The 21,222-nt window shown below is 45.9% G+C and overlaps 1 protein-coding gene across 2 annotated transcripts in view; it reads left to right on the forward strand.

The window, feature by feature from the left end:
• The window catches only part of ELOVL6 (ELOVL fatty acid elongase 6), a 126,807-nt gene that overhangs the window by 10,449 nt on the left and 95,136 nt on the right, over positions 1-21,222 (forward strand). For both annotated transcript variants that reach the window (XM_037509553.2, XM_037509554.2), the window contains exon 3: positions 5,546-5,666. In XM_037509553.2, coding sequence (XP_037365450.1) covers positions 5,578-5,666 — 89 coding nt within the window. In that variant the 5' untranslated portion in view covers positions 5,546-5,577. The remainder of the gene's footprint in view (positions 1-5,545; positions 5,667-21,222) is intronic.

A 21,222-nucleotide genomic window follows, 5' to 3' on the forward strand; every position in this document is an offset into this window, starting at 1 on the left:
CCTTCAGATTTCCAGCCTCTAGAACAATGAGAGAAGAAATTGTGTGGTTTGGAGCCTGTCTGTGGTCATTTGTTCTAGCAGTAACAGGACTCTGCTGCAATCAGTAAGTCACTATCCCTGCCCCTAAGGAAATTTCTTTTTTTTTTTTTTTAATTTTTTTTTTTTTTTATAGAGGCATGTTTTATTTATTTATTTATTTTATTTGTTTGTTTATACATGCACTGGGTACAGTCAGAAGCGCGGGAGGGTGAGAGAATTCACCAGAGCCAGAGCGGGGAGCAGAGCAGGCAGAAGGACCGAAGTACACTGCTGAGGGGAGCAGCGGGTGGCAGGAGAGGTCTGCGCGCCACGTGGGATCCTCCTCCGGTGGCCGGGGAGCAGCCCGGGATCGGGGATCGAACTGGCGCCGCAGAGGGCGCGGGCAGCTTCGCAACCCAGCGCTCAACCGCTGCGCCACCGGGGAGGCCCAGGAAATTTCTTTTAAGGTCACCTACATAGTTGAAGGTAGATTTGCCAAAACTAAAATGCCCAGAGCATAGCACACAGTTCAGGTTGGTGAGAATGTCTAGGGGCAGAGGTGTAGAAAAGCAGATTACTGTTAGAAGGTTCCAGAGAAAACATGTGCATGTGTTTAACACATTTTTATGCTAGAGATATTATGTCCTGGTATCAAGTTCATGCAGCTTGCTATGGTGATTTTATATATAGAAAAGGACATGAAAGGATTCATGTACTTTTTCCAAGAGTTAGGTCTGTAATAGAATCAGGATTGTAATCCAGATTTTTTGTTTAGTAATCATGTCATCAGTAAATGTCTGCCTTTCGGGTATTCCTTACTCTCTGGCCTAATTAAAATTTTTTTTTACTACTAAATATCAATTAACTGTTCTTTTTTGAGTCCCAGTTATTTATACTTAATATTAACCACTATCTGGTTATAGCTGAGAAGCATACAATAAAGCTTTTCATAGAAATTCCTAGTGGTCTTGCTGGGCACTCTCCCAGGATCCCCTGCATCTTTCTGAACCTCCCACAGCCCCTCCACAGAAAAATATTTAAGCAAATTGGCCTCAGTGTATGTTTGTAATTTAAGATAAGTTAAGAAAAATTGCTATTTTAAATATTTTCTTTCTATTTCTTAATGTTTTATTTCCAACATGCTACATATTTTCTATATTGAAGGTTTTTCAATATCGGAAAATAAAATGCAAAAGAAACCCATTATTTCATGACTGGGTAACCCTTGTTGACATTTTGCTTCAATGAAATACATCAGAAGAAAAATCAAATATTATGAAAAATAAGCAGTGTAAATAGCAACTGGGAGTTCTTTGCTCCCAGGTATTTACCCTCTTGCAGTGAAAAGTGTCATGAAGCAAAGTTCTTGTTCTGCGAATGTCATGGAGTATGATTTCATAAAGCTAGATTACACATCTAGGCTGGATGGTATGACCTTTTGGGTCCATCACTTTATATAGGTCCATCATTGACTAAAACATCATCGACCCAGAAAGCATTGAGTACTGCTTAATTTTTTTTACCTTTTTTTCTAAAGATTTATTTTTATTTATATAAGAGCTAGGGTACAAGCCAGAGGCGCGGGAGGGTGAGAGGATTCACCACAGACAGAGTGGGGAGCAGAACAGGCAGACTGACAGAAATACACTGCTGAGGGGAGCAGCGGGCATGACAGGAGAGGTCTGCTGCCCAATGTGGGTATCTCCCTGGCTGGCTGGGAATCAAACCCCCGCTGCAGAGGCTGCGGACAGCTTCACAGCACTGTGCTCAACTGCCTGCACCACCAGGGAGGCCCAAGACGGCTTAATTTGTAACAACAAATTCTTGTCTTTCTAACCAGGAAAAAAAAAAAATCTGTACAAAGGTAATTTTTTTTTTCTTTTCTTTAAATTTCTTTTTTCAAATTTCTTTTTATTTATTTATGCATACAGGAACTGGGGTGTAGGCCAGAGGTGTGGGAGTGGGGAGGTGGTGAGAGGATTCACCAGAGACAGAGTGGGGAGCAGAACAGGCAGCTCTACTGAAATACACTGCTGAGTGGAGCTGGGGGCGAGATAGGAGAGGTTTGCTGTGCCATGTAGGTAAGTTCCCTGGCCAGGGATTGAACTGAGACCACAGTGGTGATAGCACTGCGCTCAACCCGCTGCACCACTGGGGAGGCCCCCCAGGTGATTTTCTTAATGTAACAAACCACAATGTCCTGTGTCTGTTTTTTTTTCTGAAAAGCACAACTGGAGCTCTTTCAATATTGCAAACTATCGTAGCATTTCTTTTTTAAAGGCTTCATAATAGTCCATTTTAAGAATGTGCCATCATTTGGTTGGCCAGACCCAAATTATTTCCATTGTCTTGTTAGTTCAAACAATGCTGAATGAATGTCTCATTTAGAATATCTTATCTGGAATATTTTTTGTGAGTACATTCACAAATTTTTAGCAGTAGAATGACTAGGAGTTATCAGGCCATTTCCCCAGCTAAAAACCCTTTGCTATTCGGCACTCCACTCAGTTAGAATGAAGTCCACAAACCTTACCTTCATTTACCAGGGTAGACAAGACCTGGTCCTAGCCTGACTCTGCAACCTGAGAGTTACTACTGTGTTAGAACCTAGAGAGACATCAGTCTTTTGTCCTTAATCCTGCAAAGTCATCCCTCTCCTCAGAGCCTCAGACTGTATTTGTAGCTTCTAGTTACAATGTGCTGGAGGTGGCAGCTTCATTGCGATTTCAACTCAAGTCATCTTCTGAGGGGACTTCGAGGTTGAAAAGAGCTCTCCTGGCCCTTCTCCTCATGCTGTTGAATTTTAATCTTTGCTTTTCACTGCACATGAAATTAATTTGACTTCCCCTATGCTGAAGGAATTCTGGGAATAAATAGTGAAGCGATGGGTGGCTTTCAAATGATCACCAGCTAAGCTGATTTCCAGGGATCAGTTTCACTGCCAACGAGGGTCCTAGTTCTGAAAGCCCAAGACTACACTGGGGGCTAAACAAGCACTTAACCCTTTTTGGTCAATTGTTCAGTTTAAAGGTTAGGAAATACGGACTTATCCCTTATTTTGGATTAGTTCTTTAGACACTGGTTAAGAACAAATCTGGCATTTGTCTTTTACCATAACCCAAAAGCTATGTTCAGATACCAACCAGGCAACAGTAGACGTTATTTGAATAGAAAACAGTAAGTAGGGCCTCTCCTGATGGCGCAGGCGGTTGAGCACAGCGCTGTGAAGCTGTCTGCAGCCTCTGCAGCACCAGTTTGATCCTGGCTGGCCAGGGAAGCTCCCACATGGCATGGCAGACCTCTCCTGTCTCGCCTGCTGCTCCCCTCAGCAGTGTGTTTCAGTCAGTCTGCCTGTTCTGCTCCCCACTCTGTCTCTGGTGAATCCTACCCCACCCCCCCAACAGGCATCTCTGGCCTGTGCCCCAGCTCTTGGATGCATAAATAAATAAATCTTAAAAAAAAAACAAAACAGAAATTCCTTTCTCATTTCCCCCCCTTCTTTTATTATTTAATCAATCATTCACTGTACAAATATTTATTGATTGCTCATAGGCCCAGGTAGTGAGTTAAAATCCTTATCTTTCACCAGACCACGCCCACCTTCCAGCCCAGTCCTGCCAATGTTTTTGGACTGGGTTTTACGTTCAAATTCGCTCTGACTTGTACTGCAGAATGCTCTAGAATGACAACCATTAAAAGAAATGAGGAAAGAACACACATGGAATCACTGGGAGTGTCACCTCATGAATTAATCTGTTCATCACCAACCAGTGTAGCCCTTTGATTTATAAAACACTGTACCAGATATTGAAAACATTTATTTAATTCTGTATTAAGTGTTGCTTCTTTACAGAGAGGTTTCCCCATACCTCACTTTACAGTGCTTCCAGGCACCAGACTTTGAATGAAAATACTCTGTTTGGACTGGGGTGGGGGTGGGGAGTGATACGCTCTGGAGAAAGGGAATTTTCTTCCTGGTCCTAATGTCCACCTAATTGTTAAGGCAGTTTGCTTCTTCTTCTTATTAGTTATTATTATGAAGTTTACAGTCACATCCAGAGATTATCAGATGTGTCTGTGGTTCATATTTCATATTTTTCCTAACCTGTGAGGAATGAGTAGAGGTGGAGAAAATATTCCCTACCCCCCTGGGAAAGCAAGAGGGGGAGTTATGGATGGTGAGGTCTGGGGGAGAGGGGTCCTGTGAGTCTGGGGGTGCAGTAGGGGTCAACATTACCTTTAGCCGCCCTCTCTGCAATTACTTTTTTACCTACATGCACAATATATAAAGAGAAATGTCTCAGGTGTACAAATAAAGGTTTTACATCAGGGGCCTCCCTGGTGGCCTCAACACTGGGTTAAGTCTCAGCACTAAGAACTATTGGCAGCCTCTGCAGCACGAATTCTATTCCCAGGAGCTACCCACATGGCTCGGCAGACCTCTCCTCTCTCCCCGCTGCTCCCCTCAGCAGCGTCTTTCAGTAAATCAGCTTGTTCTGCTCCCCATTCTGCCTCTGGTGAATCTTCTCACCTCCCTGCCTCCCCACCTCTGGTATACACCCCAGCTCTTGTATGCATAAATAAAATAAATCTTTATAAATTACAAAAAAAAAAAAAAGGTTTACATCGGGCCAGGGGTCCAGATCTCTCTCCAATCTGCCAGCTTCAGTCCCCCACCTAACTAACCTCTCCAGCTCTTCTGGCGACTTGCCACCCTGGCTTTCGACCTTTCCTTACCTTCAGCATCCCCAGCCCGCACCGGATAGGGGAGCTCTGCGGGAAGCGCCAGCCCCAGGCTGACGCGATTCAAAATCTTAGCTCGGGGGTGGGGGATCCCGAGGGTACCCCCGGGGCGAGGAGGTGGGAGGCGCCTTCCCTTGGCGTGTGAGCTCAGCGCCAATTTGCCAGGAGTTCTCCCAGCCGGGGAGCGAGCAGGGTTTACTATTTGGCTGTCGTTACTCGCCAGTCTCGCCAGGCCAGGCGCCTTGGGGCTGCGCCCCGCTCGCTGGAACTTCATCCAGAGGCGAGGCGAGGCGAGGCGGCCCCCGAGGCTGGGAGCGGGGGTTGTGGGTGACCTCTAGGCCACTTCCTCCTCGGGGCGCCCTTCCTCCACCCCCTGGAGCCTCCCCACAAACGAATCTGCGCCCCAGGGCTGGAGAGGGCTCGCGCCCACACTGGCTCTCAGTAGCAAAGGGTTAATTTTCCGATCGCATGAGGGGGAGGAGATTTCCCCGTAGACAAGTAAAATGGGTGATGGACAAACGTGCGGGCACTAAGACCGCAAGGCATTCATTTCCTCCCACGGTGGATGCGGACGCCGGGAGGAGCAGAGCCCAGACCGCGGAGCCGGCAGCCCGGAGCGGAGGCACAGGCAATGCTCAGCCCTGGATGTAGCTAGAGAGGCTGCAGCCGGACAGGCCGGCCGCCGAGAGCCGAGCGCCCGGGGGGAGCCCGGGGGGTGGGTGGGGGAAGCGGCCAGGCGCGCGCGCCCCAGCAAGCGCTTTACAGATTATTTTATTTTGTGTAGAGAGCACGTAGCGACTCCGAACATCAGCCCCAATGAACATGTCAGGGTTGACTTTACAAGAATATGAATTCGAAAAGCAGTTCAACGAGAACGAAGCCATCCAGTGGATGCAGGAAAACTGGTAGGTGATGCTTTCGCGTGATCCTGAGCCCGGGAGTCCTGCGCGGGTGCCCGGCGCGCCTGCCTGTGGGCAGCCCCTGGCCGGGGCGGGAGGCGCCGAGAGCCGGCTTCCCGGGTCTCCCCGGAGCGCGTGGGTCTGCGCGCGCCCCTGTGTGTGTGAGTGAGCCGCGGCCACACATGCGTCTTCAGCATAGGTCATGGAACATAAGAGAACACAGAACATGGATGTGTGCAGGAGCGAGCCCTGTCTGCGCGGCGGGGAAGGCGGGAGAGTAGGCACGCTCCAGATTCCCTGCCTGTGCCATCTCGGGTTCCATTTACAGCGGGGTTTGCTCGCCTGTGCCACCTCGGGCTCCATTTACAGCGGGGTTTGCTCGCCTGTGCCACCTCGGGTTCCATTTACAGTGGGGTTTGCTGGCCCGAACGCGGGCGAGCGGGGTGCGCCCGGCGGTGGAGGGAGCACCCCGGCCCCTGCTGGCGCTACCCTCTCCGGCGCGCCGCCCTCGGCTCCCTGGTCCTCGCCCTCGCCCCATCCCGCGTGCCCTTCCATTCTCCTTGCAGCGCCCCGACTTTTCTCCTTCCTCTCTGCGGGCTCCCTCCTCGCTTTCCGGTTTCCTAAAGCGCCCGGGCGGGAGAGTGGAGCAGGGGACAATGAAAACAGGGATAAAAATGAATGAATCGGCGAGCGGGCCACGCCATGATTAAGTTTCTGTTTTATGGAGACGCCTTTTGGACGCGCTCCGCGCTGCTTGGGTGGGAAGCTGCCGGCTGGAATGGAGACACGAAAAGCCCCTCGGTCGGTCCGCAGAGCTTTTCCCCAGACAAACTTCTAATCCGGGAAAGCATCCCTCTTGTTTACCGCGTTCCCTCCGCCCGCCCTTTTGAAAACCCCCGTGTGGGAGGCGATCCTGTGTCACCTTGCAGTGTTTAGCAAGGGAGGGTGTGCTCACCTCGCTCCTTCCTCGTAGCCGGAGCTGCTGTGGCCGACATTACCTCCCTCCCTCCCCCCTGGTCTGGCAATCAGAGAGGCGCAAGCCTGGCGCGCTCGGAGCTGGGCAGCGGCCCTAGTCCCCGGCGGGGTCCACGCGAGGGACTGGCCGCGCGGGGGGCCGGGGGGCGGGCGGGTGGGGCCGCTGCAGCCGCGGTGAGCGCGATCGCCGGTGCCCCGCGCCCTCTGGACCCGCCGCCCTCCCCCCTCGCATCAATGGGAGCGCGGAGCCGCGGGCGCGCGGGGGGCGGCGCGGCCGGGCGCGCTCCGAGGAGGTGCCGCGGGCCAGAACCGGGGACGCAGGGGCTCAGCCTCCTTTCCTGCGGCCCCCAGGCGTCGCGACCCACCTCGGGAGGCCGGGCCGCCGCTCCCGCCGCCCGGCCCGCCGGGGCACGCTGGCCATTTGCGGCCGCAGCCCGGCGGAGCCGCCCCCCGCGCCGCGCGCCTGCTGGGCCGGGCCTGCTGGGGGCGGGCGCGGCCGCGGGGAGCCGGGCTGCGGCGTGGCAGGGCTAGGAGGGCCCGAGGGCCGAGGGGGGCCGCGAGCCGCTCGCCCGGGCCGGGGGCGCGGGGCTGTGCGCCCAGGGTGGGTCGGGAAGGGGCTTGGGTGGACGCCGGAGCCGGACCCCGCCCGGGTGGAGACCGGGGAGGGCCGCGGAGCCCGGCCGCGGGGTCCTGGCCAGATGCATTTCCTCCTCCCGCGGAGCGGGTGGCGCTGGAGGCGGCTGGGGGCTCTGGACAGCCCGCTGGGGGCGGCTGGGCCGCCCGCCTCTCCGCCCAGGCCCTGCGCCCTCTCGCCAGCCCGAGCGCGCTGGGCTCGCCACGGTCCGCCGCGCCTGCAGCCTGCGGCCGCCTGGTGGAACCTGCCTGGCTGGGTCGGCTGCTTTGCGCGCCGGCCGCCCCTGCTCGCTGCCAGACCTCCTGCCCGCCGCGGCGGGCACAGCTCGTGTTTACTTGTTGCCTTTCCACGGAGGCCACAGCCTCCATTATGTTTCCCGCCTGTTTTCTCCGCTCACTCCAGGGCATGCTGACCCAGACAGGGCCTCACCCTCACCGGCAGCAAAAGGCAAAAAAAGCACCGCTGACTCCTCCTTTGCGGGTCCGACCACCGTGCCATTCTAGACCTTTTTTGTACCTTCTGGCAGTGCCTTTCCTGGCCTTTATTCATGTATGTCTGAACGTGCCTGTGCCTCCTGCCGGAGCTGCGGAGCTGTTCTGGGCCTGCTTTTTGTCCTATTCCACTCTAGATTTCCCCCCAGCGCCTGGAAAAATGCTTTGTGCATGGCAGATGGCAGTGGGACATGCTCATCCAGCTGGTAAAAATGATGGCTGCCCATTTTATTGCCAGCACTAACTGTTAATACTTGAGGCTTAACACATTTGGATCTCCCCTGCCTTCTGAGTAAAGTGTCTGCAGTCACCTACTAGGGTTTTTCCCTGCTTGGCTTTTGCTCTTTGTTGATGCAAGTTCTTGGCAGTGAAACAAACCCATCTTTGCAAACCTCCCTGACCCTAAAGGTCTTGCCATGTTCTTTTACCCCAGTGTGTGTGTCTCTGTGTGTGTGCATTTCTGCCAATGTCCTGAGGTCTTAATTTTATAAACCCCTCCACTTCCAGCCCTGAAAAGTCTTGCACCAGAGGCATACAAAAAGGTTTCATTGCCCTCGTTAACAGGACAAGGAGTCTGCATAAGCAAGGGTCAGGCCTTCCTTCTGAGCAAGGGAAGTTTGGAAACCACAGATCTTAACCTCTTCCAGACTCATTAGCCTAAAATGGTTTGAAACAGCTTCTGGAGGTTTAACAACACTGGGAGGCTTTGCTCTACCTCTTAAGACAGCCTTTGCAGTTGTCCTCACAGATCTCTCGGCTGCCGCCACAAACAAAACTTGTTAATTTAGAGGATTATAAATTGTTCTTTGCAAAATGAGCTGTACTAGCTTTTGTACAATTCTTTTGAAGAATTGTCGGAAGGCCAGGAGTGGTGTTTTCTCAGTATGCTGCCTGCACTGCCTGTCATTTAAGAGCTCCTTGGAAAGGTGTGTTTAATTCATATTCACTATCTTATTGCATCATTAAACAATGGGGCTCCTCTTTTTGGAGTGGTGTTTGTGTAAACACCAAACTGCTCCACAGAAGCGAGTTTATTCCTCCTTAATAAATGATTAACCCTGTATTCATTATTTTAGACACAGGATGAATACTATAGAGCTTTTTCTCTTTAAGCAAATAGTTTCCTATGCAATAATTAGAAAAACAATTAAACGGAAGGGAAAAACATATTCCATTGGAGAATCATCCTCTGCCTCATCTTGGAACTACATGTCAAGTTTAAAATATTCTGGGTGATATTGTCTAGTAAAGGAGTTATTACGTGAGGTAGAGGGAAATGCTGGTTAGTGCTATTTTTGAGTTCCATTCTGACACAGAAAAAACCCTTGTGATTTTACAAGATTGAAAAGAGAGGCGTTTTGTTCTTTCAGGAGATATCTGGACTTGCCCTGGTAATTCACACTGGCCGCTGGCTGCATTTAGGAACGCTGCTAGTCGAGGGAGCAGAAGGACTACTGCTTTGGAAGGCTGCAGAACACTCATTGAGAAGGGCAGCTGCTGGCTTTAGCTTCCCTTTCAGCAGCCTGCCAGGTCTCTGCTAACAGAGGTGGATGCTAGTTGCTCCAGTTGTAATTGTCTGGCCAATGAGGATTATCTTCTGATGTCGGCTGACACCCTGCTCACCAATGGGAAAGCAGGAGGCCTGTGCTGACTGCTGTAACATTATGTATGTGGGGTGACGTCATTTGAGGGCTTGCCTAGAACCTCACCAAACCCTCCCCCGCCCCTTGGCATCCTCTACCTATCCAGCCTTCCACTGCTTTGAGTATTTTTCTGACTTTCTCCCCTCTCTTCCCCTGTGGTGATAGTTTTAAAGGTTCCCCAATTTTTTTTTCACTAAGAAAAAAAATGAAATGCGATTTTAAAGGAATTATATCTCCTTATGAATGTTAAGTGCGTAGGGTTTAGAGAGTCATGTGTCCATTTTCTCTCCATTTAAAGAACATGAAAGGATTATAATTATATGTTACTGAAAATATAGCATCATAATGTCTACCAGACTTTTAAAGGCAGGCATAGAATATGAGGCTGTTTTTCCTGTAGTGACAGTGAGTTTGCATTGCTTCTGAAATCCTCCTTGTGACCTGCTCTGTGCATGTGCAAGAAAAAGATCTGGAAAAGAGTACAGTCTGTGGTCATGAAACAGAAGAGGCCAGACTACCATCTAATCAATGGTACTACAGCAAATACACATTCGGTCAGCTCTCTAGGAAAAGTCTTTGTCCACTTTGTATTCATTACATGGCTAGTTTTTGGGGAATTGCAGTTCATTACAGTTTTAGGATTGCAAAGTCCTGTATGTGAGGAATTTAGCATGCCATTCAAATTTTGGAAAGTACTAAGTTATTGGTCTAATAGGCACTAGCTTAAGAATGAAAGACTGAGAAAATATAAGAGGGGAAAAAGGGATGTATGTGTGGGCCTACAAGATAAATGGGGTGTAGTATGGAAACTTTGACCCACACTTTCAGGTGCCTTTTTTTTTTTTTTAAGATTTTATTTATGCATACAAGAGCTGGGGTGTAGACCAGCAGTCCGGGTAGGGGTGTAGTAAGAGGATTCACCAGAGACAGAGTGGGGAGCAGAATAGGTGATTTGACTGAAATACACTGCTGAGGGGAGCAGCGGGCGAGTCAGGAGAGGGCTGGTGTGCCATGTGGGTAGCTGCCTGCCCTGGGATCTAACTCAGGCCACAGTGACTGACAATAGCTTGATAGTACTAAGACTTAATCCCCTGTGACAAGGTGGGGTGAGGGTGGGGGCGCTTATTTTTTTAAATGATGTATATTCACACACCTTTGGTGTTTAGGATTCTCAGTAATGAAAACCATATCCATGCAAATTGTTTTGTGATTATATTATCCACTTCCATACTTGCATTACATACAATATAAACAGGAAATATAATAGAGGTTTTACATGATGAAGGCTTTTGTTATATTGGAAGTGAAAGTTCGTGGTCTAGAGAAGGCTGGTTGTTCCTTTTAATGTTCAAAGATCATAGTTCTAAAGGTGTCAGGGTCCCATTGGCATTAACCCCAAAGTTAACCCACTGCAGATCTAACAACTTTTGCAGATTTCCTGGGGAAAGTATAAAATATGCCTGGGATTAGTAGTAATTAACCAACTAAGGAGGCGAAGAAGTGTAGTAATTCAACAAGTCATCTCTTGATCTGGATTTTTCAGCGGCAAGTGTTTTCTGAGATGTGTTATCCAAAAATTGACCCGCGTGATTGTTGACGTATGGACGAAAGAGATGAGATGCCCTTTCTTAGTGAGAATCAGATGGCAGTGAACATAATTTTTGTTAGTTCTCTAACTTTACCTTGTCTACGTTTTCTAAACACCAGCTTCAAATCTGTCTGCTCCCACTTACTTGCCATTTATCCATTTAGGAAACTTTAAGCATTTGCCTAGGAAAGTTAACCTATGCCCCAGATGTTGATAACCATAGGAAATCTGAATGCAGGTATCCCCTGGCTTTATTGAAATGTTTAGACTTATAATGTCATCCTTAAAAGTTGCATTCTGGGGCCTCCCTGGTGGTGCAAGGGGTTAAGCACCGCACTATGAAGCAATCCGCAGCCTCCACAGGAGTTCGATCCCCGGCTGGTCAGGGGAGCTGACCCACATGGTGCTGCAGACCTCTCCTGTCTTGCCCACTGTTTCCCTCAGCAGTGTATTTCAGTCAGTCTGCCTGTTCTGTTCCCCACTCTGTCTCTGGTGAATCCTCTCACACACACACACCCCCATCTCTGGCCTGTACCCCAGCTCTTATATGCATAAATAAATAAATCTTAAAAAAAAGAGAAGCATTTCTAAAATCAGGGGTACAAAAAAAAAGTTGCATTCTGATTATATGTTTGCATATATAGGCAGGTATATATCAACATATGTTAAAGGGGCTTTTTCTGAAAAATGAAGACTGATACCCCATGAAAGATAATTTCTTGTCTTTTTCTTGCTATAGGAAGACCATCGTACTGAGCAGATTAGAATTTTCTAAAATGCTCTGAACAACAGGTTCTACTTTGTTAATTATTTTGTGAGCTAGTTAACTAGTATGATTTCAGTCAGTGTTTTAAAGCTGCAAAAATTGGAATTTCATATTTGCATTTGCCTTAATTGATTTTTTAAAAATCTTAATTATAGTGAATATAACTGAAATCCTTCCGTTCTCATGTCTTGGATCTACTTGTTTAATTCCTTCTGTTATGGGGGTTTGTTAATAAAAATGGTACATTTTTAGAGATGATAGGTCTTTTCCAGGTGAAGTGAGTTTGGTGGAATCAAAAGGTTTGTAGTTGAGAATTTCATGATTTTTTTTAGGAGACTCAATGACAAAAAAAACAAAACCAAAAAAAAAAAACCCCACACAGATTTACCCCTGAAGCTTCTTTCATGTGTGAGACTCCTGTTGCAGTTTGTGGGTACCCCTAGCCCAGCAGTAGTTGTTATTACAATGAGAGGAGAAGCCCAGTAAAAGCTACTCTAAAAGATCAAGGCCTGTAGTTTCCTTTCAGTTTTATGACTTTTTGGACATGGGCTCAGTGTAAAGAGCCTAGAATGTAGGGTAGATTTTCTTCATTCCAGAGCAGCGATGCAGAAGTCGATAGGAGGTTGTTTGCTGATCCAGGCATTCTTTTCAGTGTTTTACATATGCTCACCATTTAGTCCTCACCGCCAGCCTTTGATGTTTTATCTTTTCAGGCACCATGTGGTTAAACAAGTTAGGGTTGCTTGTTGGGACACAAAGAGGAGAAATTGGCTGTAGGTCTCCCAGGATCTGGTCACCAGAGCTCCACTCATCTCCCTGTTTGAAGAGGAATACATATTCAAGCAATAGAATAATGCAACTGAAAACCAACAGAACTGTAACTATTTAAGGGAACTGTGGTTTTCCTCAGTGAGCTCAAAGGGTCTTCTCAATTTGTAGCCAGAATAGCTACAGAAAGCGCCTATTTCTATCGCTGTGTCTAAGGAACATTAAGCTGTAGATAAATATTTTACTTTTTGGGTTTTTTAAAGATGTATTTATTTATGCATACCAGAACTGGGGTGTAGGCCAGAGGTGCAGAGGATGGAGGATTCACCAGAGACAGAGTGGGAAGCAGAACAGGCAGATTGACTGAAATACACTGCTGAGGGGAGCAGCAGGCGAGACAGAAGAGGTCTGCTGGGCCATGTGGATAGCTCCCTGGCCAGCCGGGCATCAAACTTGTGCTGCGGAGGCTGCAGACAGCTTTGCAGTGCTGTGCTCAACCCTTGCACCACCAGGGAGGCCCAGTAGAAAAATATTTTAATCACTGATAAATATTTTAATCATTAAGAGATATTACTCTCCGAATATTATTAAATACCAAGCAACATTATAATTAGAAAAAGCCACGTTGCCTAGAATGATGTATTTTCACCTTTCGTCTCAAACAAACCATGACACAGACGTGGGTCATATCTTACAAAGCACACCCCCTGCTCTTAGCCACACACACTCATCTCCTGGATTTCCAGAGTGTGTGTTTCCACAGGCCCTGCCTGTAGCCAGGCTTTCTTTCCTCCTGGTGTTACGGAGCAGCCCACAAAGCCTGTATGGAATTAGCTTTAGGACATCCTTTTCCCCCTAACACTGGAGTGTTTTAGTAGCTACTGGGAAACAGCCACCAGCCACCCCCTGGTGATAGGGGAAAAAATATGTGGGCTGGGGATGTACCTATTCTGAGAGATCAGCGCGTACAATGTGAAGAATTACAGTCCTTTTTGGGTTCTGTTCATTAATTTTCAATGCTTTTCCTCATTGTAAAGTAAAAATTATTATTGGAGGGCCTCTCTGGTGACCTCAGGGTTAATTAAGTCTTAGCACTATCACCACTAGTTCGATCCCTCGCCAGGGAGCTACCCACATGGCACAGCAGACCTCTCCTGTCTTGCCCACTGCTCCCCTCAGCAGTATATTTCAGTCAATGCACGTGGTCTGCTCCCCACTCTGTCTCTGGTGAATCCTCTCACCACTCCCCATACCTCTGGCCTACACCCTAATTCTTCTACGCAGAAATTAAAAAAAAAAACATATTATTGGAGAAAGAATGAAAAACATTCAAGTGCAGAAAAGGAAACACCTTTCTTTTTTTATCCGGCATAGATTTTTACCACATTTCTTTCAGCTTGTTTCCAAGTTTTTTATATACTTTAAATCATTCAGTACCAGTCAGTCAGCTGATGAATTTCCTGCAGGTTACACTTAGAAACTGTGTCATTGCAACTTTTTAATGTTGCTTTTTTCCCTCTTGATATTAGAAGTGTTTTTCATGTCACCAAAACCTCTGCATGAGAGTAATTTTCAGCTTAATATATTTTTGTTAATCCAGGTGACTTGTCCCTTAATTTTTTTTTTTAAAGATTTATTTATTTATGCATACAAGAGCTGGGGTACAGGCCAGAGATGCGGGGGGTGAGAGAACTCACCAGAGACAGAGTGGGGTGCAGAACAGGCAGACTGGCTGAAATATACTGCTGAGGGGAGCAGAGGGGAAACAGGAGAGATCTGCTGCGCCATGTGGGTAGCTCTCTGGCCTGCTGGGGATCGGACTCATGCTGCAGAGGCTGTGGATTGCTTCATAGTGCAGTGCTTAACCCCTTGCGCCACCAGGGAGGCCCTGTTCCCTTAACATAATAGGTTTCTAATATTTTGTTATTAGAAGTAGTGTCTAAACATTTTTGTGATTAATCTTTTCACTCCTCTCATAATTTCCTTTAGATAAATTTGAACTACAGCATTCAGGGAATAATACCTCTTTTAAGTTTTATGATATCTGGGGGCCTCCCGGTGCAGCTGGGTTGCGAAAGCCTCTGCATCGATCTGCTGGTCCCACATGCAACAGCAGTGTACTGGCTCTGGTGAATTCTCTCACCCTCCCACGCTTCTGACTGTACCAGTGCATGTATCAAACAAAAACAAAACAATAAATAGATGGATAAATAAGACATGCCCCAAAAAAAAAAAAAAAAAAAAAAAAAATAAAAAAAATAAGTTTTATGATATCTGCAGCCAAACTGATATCTGGAAAAGCTGAACCAATTTGCACTCCAGCAGGAAAGAATTTTTACACCCTTCTCCACATGGACAACGATCATATTTTAAACACCTTTGATAAATTACGGTAAAAAGTGATATCCCATTGCTTTAATTCAATTTGCTTGATTTCTAGTGAGATCAAAAGATTTACTTGTCTTTATTTTCCATTTGCTCTTTTTGATTATCTGATCCTAGCCTTTTCTGATCTGCTGTCTGTGGACACTTGGGATAGTTAAGAATATTATATTTCTGTCCTGTATAAGTACTTGCTATGAATTTCCCCCTCAGTGTGGTCTCTGAAGCCTGCAGTGTGCTAATTTTCCATAGTTTGAAAGCAGATCTAACAACTAGCTTGGTGTATGAGATAGAAATGTGTTTCCACACCATCTACCTTAAGAGAAAAAAAGTTGCTTATCTCTTATAAATAACCAGGTCGTCAGCCTCAGGAAGGAAGGGGTTGGAGGAGCTGTTCAGAGTAAGGAGTCTCTTGGACTTCCCCCTGATTTATGGACTCTTACTTGCATTTATTTTTGGTGTCCTGGTGCGGTAATGAGTTTTCACTGTGGCATTGTGCCTGTGGCTAAGCCCATGGGCTCTGAAGCCAGTGTGACCAGCCTGATGGCCCTGACTCTAGCACTCGGGCGCTAGTGACCTTGCAAGCAACATCTGCCTCTGTTCCCTCCTCTCTAGATTGGGAGATGATGGTGGTAATGGCATTGGGGATGATGGTGATGATGCTCTCTCAGCAGGTCATGAGGACTTAACAATCACATGGCAATTCTTGAGTGTCCAGCTTATACATTTATATTACCGCTATGCACCATAAACTCATGGGAACAAATGGGAAAAAGGGACACTCTATGGAGTCATAAGTAAATTCCTGGGGTAACCCAAAATGGTCATGTGATCATGTCCATATACAACATAAAAAGCCCCATTACTCAGGAGCTAGCACCAAAGAGTAGGTACTGAGGGGAAGAAAAAGTGTGACATTTACTCCAATTTCAAAAAACCTATAATGTACTTTGAAAGATGCTGGCAGGAGACAAGTTAATATAAACATGATTTAATAAAAATTGTGGGAGCCAGCTCCATCATGAATATTTGGAAATGTTTTCAGAAGCTATGTTTTCTCTTCAGTCACACACCAAGAAAGAAATATGTGCCAAGTTCCAGCAGTTGTAGTAATAAACACTGGCCCCTAATTTATTGCCTATCATAGACCCAAGATTATCTCACTTAATCATTTATGCAGCATAAGTGTCTTAGTGTCTGTGTATATTACACACACTAACTATCAGTAAGTGAAATGATAGTGGCTGAAAAATTTGGAGCTGTGAGATTGCATGTTTCTGTCATTGTTCAAAGATGTTTTTATTTCAGTAAGAGAGGCATGTCTGTTTTCTTTTTTTTAAATTTATTTATTTATACACAGAAGAGCTGGGGGTGCTGTAGGCCAGAGGTGCTGGGGCCGAGAGGATTCACCAGAGACAGAATGGGGAGCAGAACAGGCAGATCCACTGAAATATACTGCTGAGGGGAGCAGCAGACAAGACAGGAGAGATCTGCTACACCATGTGGGTCAGCTCCCTGGCAGGCCGGGGATTGAACTCATGATGCAGAGGCTGTGGATAGCTTCATAGTGCTGATGCTTAACCCCTTGCACCACCAGGGAGACCCCGCTACTTTATTTCTTAATGAAGTAAAACAAGACCAATTTTACATCCATCAGATTTTACAAGTGTCTGAACTGTAAGTCTGCGGTGAAGAAGCCTTTTCAGTGGACTCCTTTAAGGTTCTCAATTCTCTTGATCTCGAAACAAGGGAGTTCATTAGGGGCTTAGGGGGAATAGGGGGATTGTGCCATGTGATTAATTTCCCCCTCTTGAAATGCCCCCCACACAGGCCTGGACTGGTGTTGCACTGGGGAGCTCCTGCTCACTGGGGATGAGAACACAGGTAAAGTGTGCTTTGCGTTTAGAGGTATTTTATAAATGGCCTGCAGGCTAGTAACACTTAAATCCTAACTGGATTGTCCCACTGAGCCCCTCAACTGCAAACTGATTCCCTTTTCAGACCTAGTATTATTGTAGATACTTGGCATTTGTGGTTTTAATGCTAGTGCTTTTGGTTTGAAGAATCACCCAAAGGTCTGGAAATGACACTTTTTGTTTTTTTATTTAGCTGAGGTCAAATTCAAGAAGCGTTCATTGGTGAGATTAGTTATGTTGCACCTTCTCTTATTGCTGGGAAGTAGGGACTCTCAGGTAGTATGAAAAATTCACAAAAGCACTGGTTGTACTGATGATAAAAGATATTAGGAAGTCACTGCTATCCTTAATTAGGAGACATAATTGGTTTTATGAAGACTTCTAGAGTAAAGATGTGTTATTCAAGCTCTTTTGTTTACAGTCTTCAAAAAGAAGTTTGAAAAACTGTATTTTTCTCACATGAGACGTTTCCACCATAATTGAAATTTTTACTTTTTTTAAAAAATTTTTTAAGACTTTTTTTTATTTATTTATACAAGAACCAGGGTTGGGCCTCCCCTGGTGGCACAACGGTTGAGCACTGCGTTGCGAGGCTGCCCGCAGCCTCTGCAGTGCCAGTTCGATCCCTGGCCACTGGCTAGGGACCCACAAAAAAAAAAGAACCAGGGTACAGGTCAGATGTGTGAGTGGATTCACCAGATGTGTGAGAGGGTGAGTGGATTCACCAGAGATAGAGCGGGGAACAGAACAGGCAGACTGACGAAATACACTGCTGAGGGGAGCAGCGGGCGAGACAGGAGAGGTTTGCCGTGCCATGTGGGTATCTCCCTTGCCGGCCGGGATTGATCCTGCACTGCAGAGGCTGCGGACAGCACCTTATTGAATATACACAGTGAATCTGAAATCATATGACATCTTTATCCATGGTTTATTCAATTGGTAGTTCCAAAAATATCTTCCATATTGATACACATTAAATATAGCCACAGGTAGGCACTGACCTGTATTGCTTTGCTTGTTCTGAATTCAGAACATGCCAACTTTTAGAATGTAGACAGTGTCATCAAAAGGGAGAGGAATGAAGTTTGTCATTCTGTCTTCTGTCATTTCTTATTTTTATTTTGTGTGGGAATCTAGAAGGAGAGACATGAATGAGCTAGTATTCTTAAGCTCTTAAGCTCTCTTATTCAACTATGTCTCCTGATTAAAGAAGCAGTGACTTCTTAATATCTTTTATCATCAGTACAACCAGTACCTTTGTGAATTTTTCACAAGACCTGAGTGTCCCTACCTGCAGACATTATAGATAATATTATAGCATGTCTGCATGTTGTGGTCATTAAACTATTCCCTTACTTGGGTAAGGTGATTCCTTATTCTTGACTTGGTCATCCATTGGCAGAATCTGCAGGCTTTCTTATGTCGCCCCTTTGATCTGTCTCTTCTTGGGGAGACAGACCCCATTCTGCATACTGTCCTGACAGTTGTGAGGTAACTCTCCATCAGTCCTAGCTCTACCCCAGTACTTTATTCCCACAGCATCACCATCTTGTAAGCATTTGAAAATAACCCTCATGTATCCTCTAGGCTTGCATTGCCAAGCCATTTCTCAGATTTTGTATCTTGTCATTTGGGATACGCTGGATATTCATATGGGCACTTCCAAAAAATTTGGGCTCCTACACTTTTGGTTTGAACAATTAAATTTGCCTACTAGGAGATGATTAAGAAATTTCAATGTATTAGAGAATAGCAGGGGAAGGGTTGAGCTCTAATTGAGTATTCTGCTAAGAAGCCTGCCACTTGGTGCTTTGGAACATCACAAAGGTCCTATTGTCCCTGACATTCTGGAAATTGTAAGGACTCTGTTAGCGGCAAGCCACCAGGGTTGTCTTGAGTTGCAGTTAGTTCTCGGTGACTGTTCCTACATTCCTATACGCAGGAAGGCTTTTTTGAACAGGTATTGTATGATTGCCTTTTGCTAGGTTCTGTCCAATTCATTGTCATTTCTGGGTTCTTCTACTGAAAGAGGATAATTTGGAGTTAAAAAAAAAAAGTTTGAGAACCACATCCTCTCTGATCCTTGCTAGGCACTTGGGTCAGACTCACCTGGACAGTTTGTTTCTCCCCAGAGGACATGTGCACTGACAGGCTCTAGGGATTCAGGGTAGGCAAGTATGGAGGGATGCAGGGGCTGTGAAAACTCCTCCCTCCTGCCCCCCAAGTCTTAACACTTGCCTGAGGCAGCAGCACTGCTCCTGAGATGCTGTTTCTAACCCAGTCCCTTTGGGTCTGTCTTCTCAGCCCACTGATTTTCCCCAACTGAATTCCTCTTCCTCTGCCAATGTGTTCTACCCCCTTTGTCATGTAGAGGGCCAGGACTTACTGTGCCCAGCACCCCCTCCGCTCCCACCTCTGAACTCACCAGCAAGCCCTGTGTGATCCGAGTCCCAGTCCCATTTTTGCCGTGTCCTCCTGCAACCCCCACCACTGTTTCTTGTCTCAATCACTTTCCTACCTCCATTCTTTTCCAAGGCTTCCAGCATTATTTAAGTTACAGATCTTGTCATTCTGGTAGTAAAAACCGTCAGTGGTTTTGCATTGTCTGTAAGACAAATCCAAATTCCTTTGATTAGTTTGAAAGCCATTCAGAATCCACCTCCAAATTACCTTCCCAGTGTTATCTATTGAGGCCGCCCCTCAACCCACACCCACCTATTCAAATGGAAATTCCAAGTCCTTTTTCCTCCCCACCCCACAAAATCCTTTGCACCTTCCTTTGTGGTTTGCTGGTACTTGATTTTTAAATAGATCAGTATTTTCTTTTCTGCAGTATTTCCTTTTCTGGCTTTGAAACCTGTGTCTATTACAGAATTTGGCATATACTAAACTGGGTGTGTGTTGAATAGATGAATGCGTGGATATACAAGACTGCTCATTCTCTTTCAAATGCACCTCATTTATTAGCCCATAGACCATTATATTGCCCTTAAATGAATTGTGGAAGACGTCAGTGCCTCAGTGAAACAACAATAAACATGCTTACTTTATTCTCTTCACCTAGTTTTTTATTTGTAAGAGGAAAAGGTGTTTTTTAGTATGACTAATTCTTAGGGAACCCTTGCTAATTGTTGGGGATTAGTAATCCTTTTCTAGAACTCAGATCCCCAACTGCAATCTGAAAGTTAAAAGGTGTTTCTAACATGGGGGGATGGGTGGGAGAAGGAATCAGGAAGAAAATTACAAAATATTTGTGTAAAAGTGATAAAAAGATGGCTATTACTTCTCCTTTTGCTCTTCCAGTTTTCTCTTATCTTTTTATATTATATCCTGGTTATGTAGGGGTTAGTCTTATGTGTGCAGTCTTATTTTTTTAGGGTTTTTTTTGCATTAACTATAATTTGCTTTTTTTTTTAAAAAAAATAAGTTTCATTTCATAATATCTGGTATCAGATATTTTCAAATAAGCATGAAAATAACTAATACAGTTAAACGTAAAGGCAGTTTCTTAACCAGCTGCCTATGCTTTCTAAGATTAAGGTCAAGATGAGCCAAGTTGCTGTCACAGTAAATTTCCTTTTTCCAATAATAAATTCCACAGCCTGATTATTTCTCAGTAGGAAAGGGTCACACTTTAAGGAAGGATGAGAACAGACATCTATTTGACTTGGACATTACAACTTTTACATACAGGCTTCAGGAATGTATCTAATAGAGCAAAGGTTCCCCCAGAGACCACAGACATCTAATCTAATAGAGATAAAAGATTAAACATAAACCTGTCCCTAGAGAGAAAAAAATGAATAGGATAATTGACTCAGGGACCTTGTGGCACCTGGAAACAGATGTTGCACGCCTACCTGGAACACATCATTAAAATATAATCACAGAATATGCCTGCAAGGTGGGTATGACAGAGAACAGCTACCGGAGTTGGGTTCCTCCCTGAAATGAATAGAATGGGCCAGTCTAGTGCAGAGATTCACCAGGCATTGTGGAGCCAGAGGTCTGTCAGGTGTGGATCCTGGGAGAAGTCTCTGGTCTGGTTGGCACAATGAGGGGAGTGCACCTTATCAGCCCTGGGCATTGCTTTGGACTTTTGTTTCTTCTGCACTTCCTCTTAGACGAAAGAGAGATGGGGTGACCATTTAGTCTAGAAAAGACAGGTTTTTGCCTCGGGTGGAAAGACTAGGAAGGTTTACGGTTGTCTCAGCTCAGGGTGCAGAGCAGGAAGGTTGAAGTAGGTTGGTAAGTCATAGGGGATACAACTTTTTTTTTTAAAGATTTTTATCATTATTTATGTATACAAGAACTGGGGTGTAGGCCAGAGCTGCCGAGGATGAGAGGATTCACCAGAGACAGTAGAGAGCAAAACAGGTGTATCTATTGAGATATACTG

The sequence above is a fragment of the Talpa occidentalis genome, unplaced genomic scaffold (assembly GCF_014898055.3).
Source record: "Talpa occidentalis isolate TD23 unplaced genomic scaffold, MPIMG_talOcc4v2.1 talOcc4.13, whole genome shotgun sequence".
NCBI lineage: Eukaryota > Metazoa > Chordata > Mammalia > Eulipotyphla > Talpidae > Talpa > Talpa occidentalis.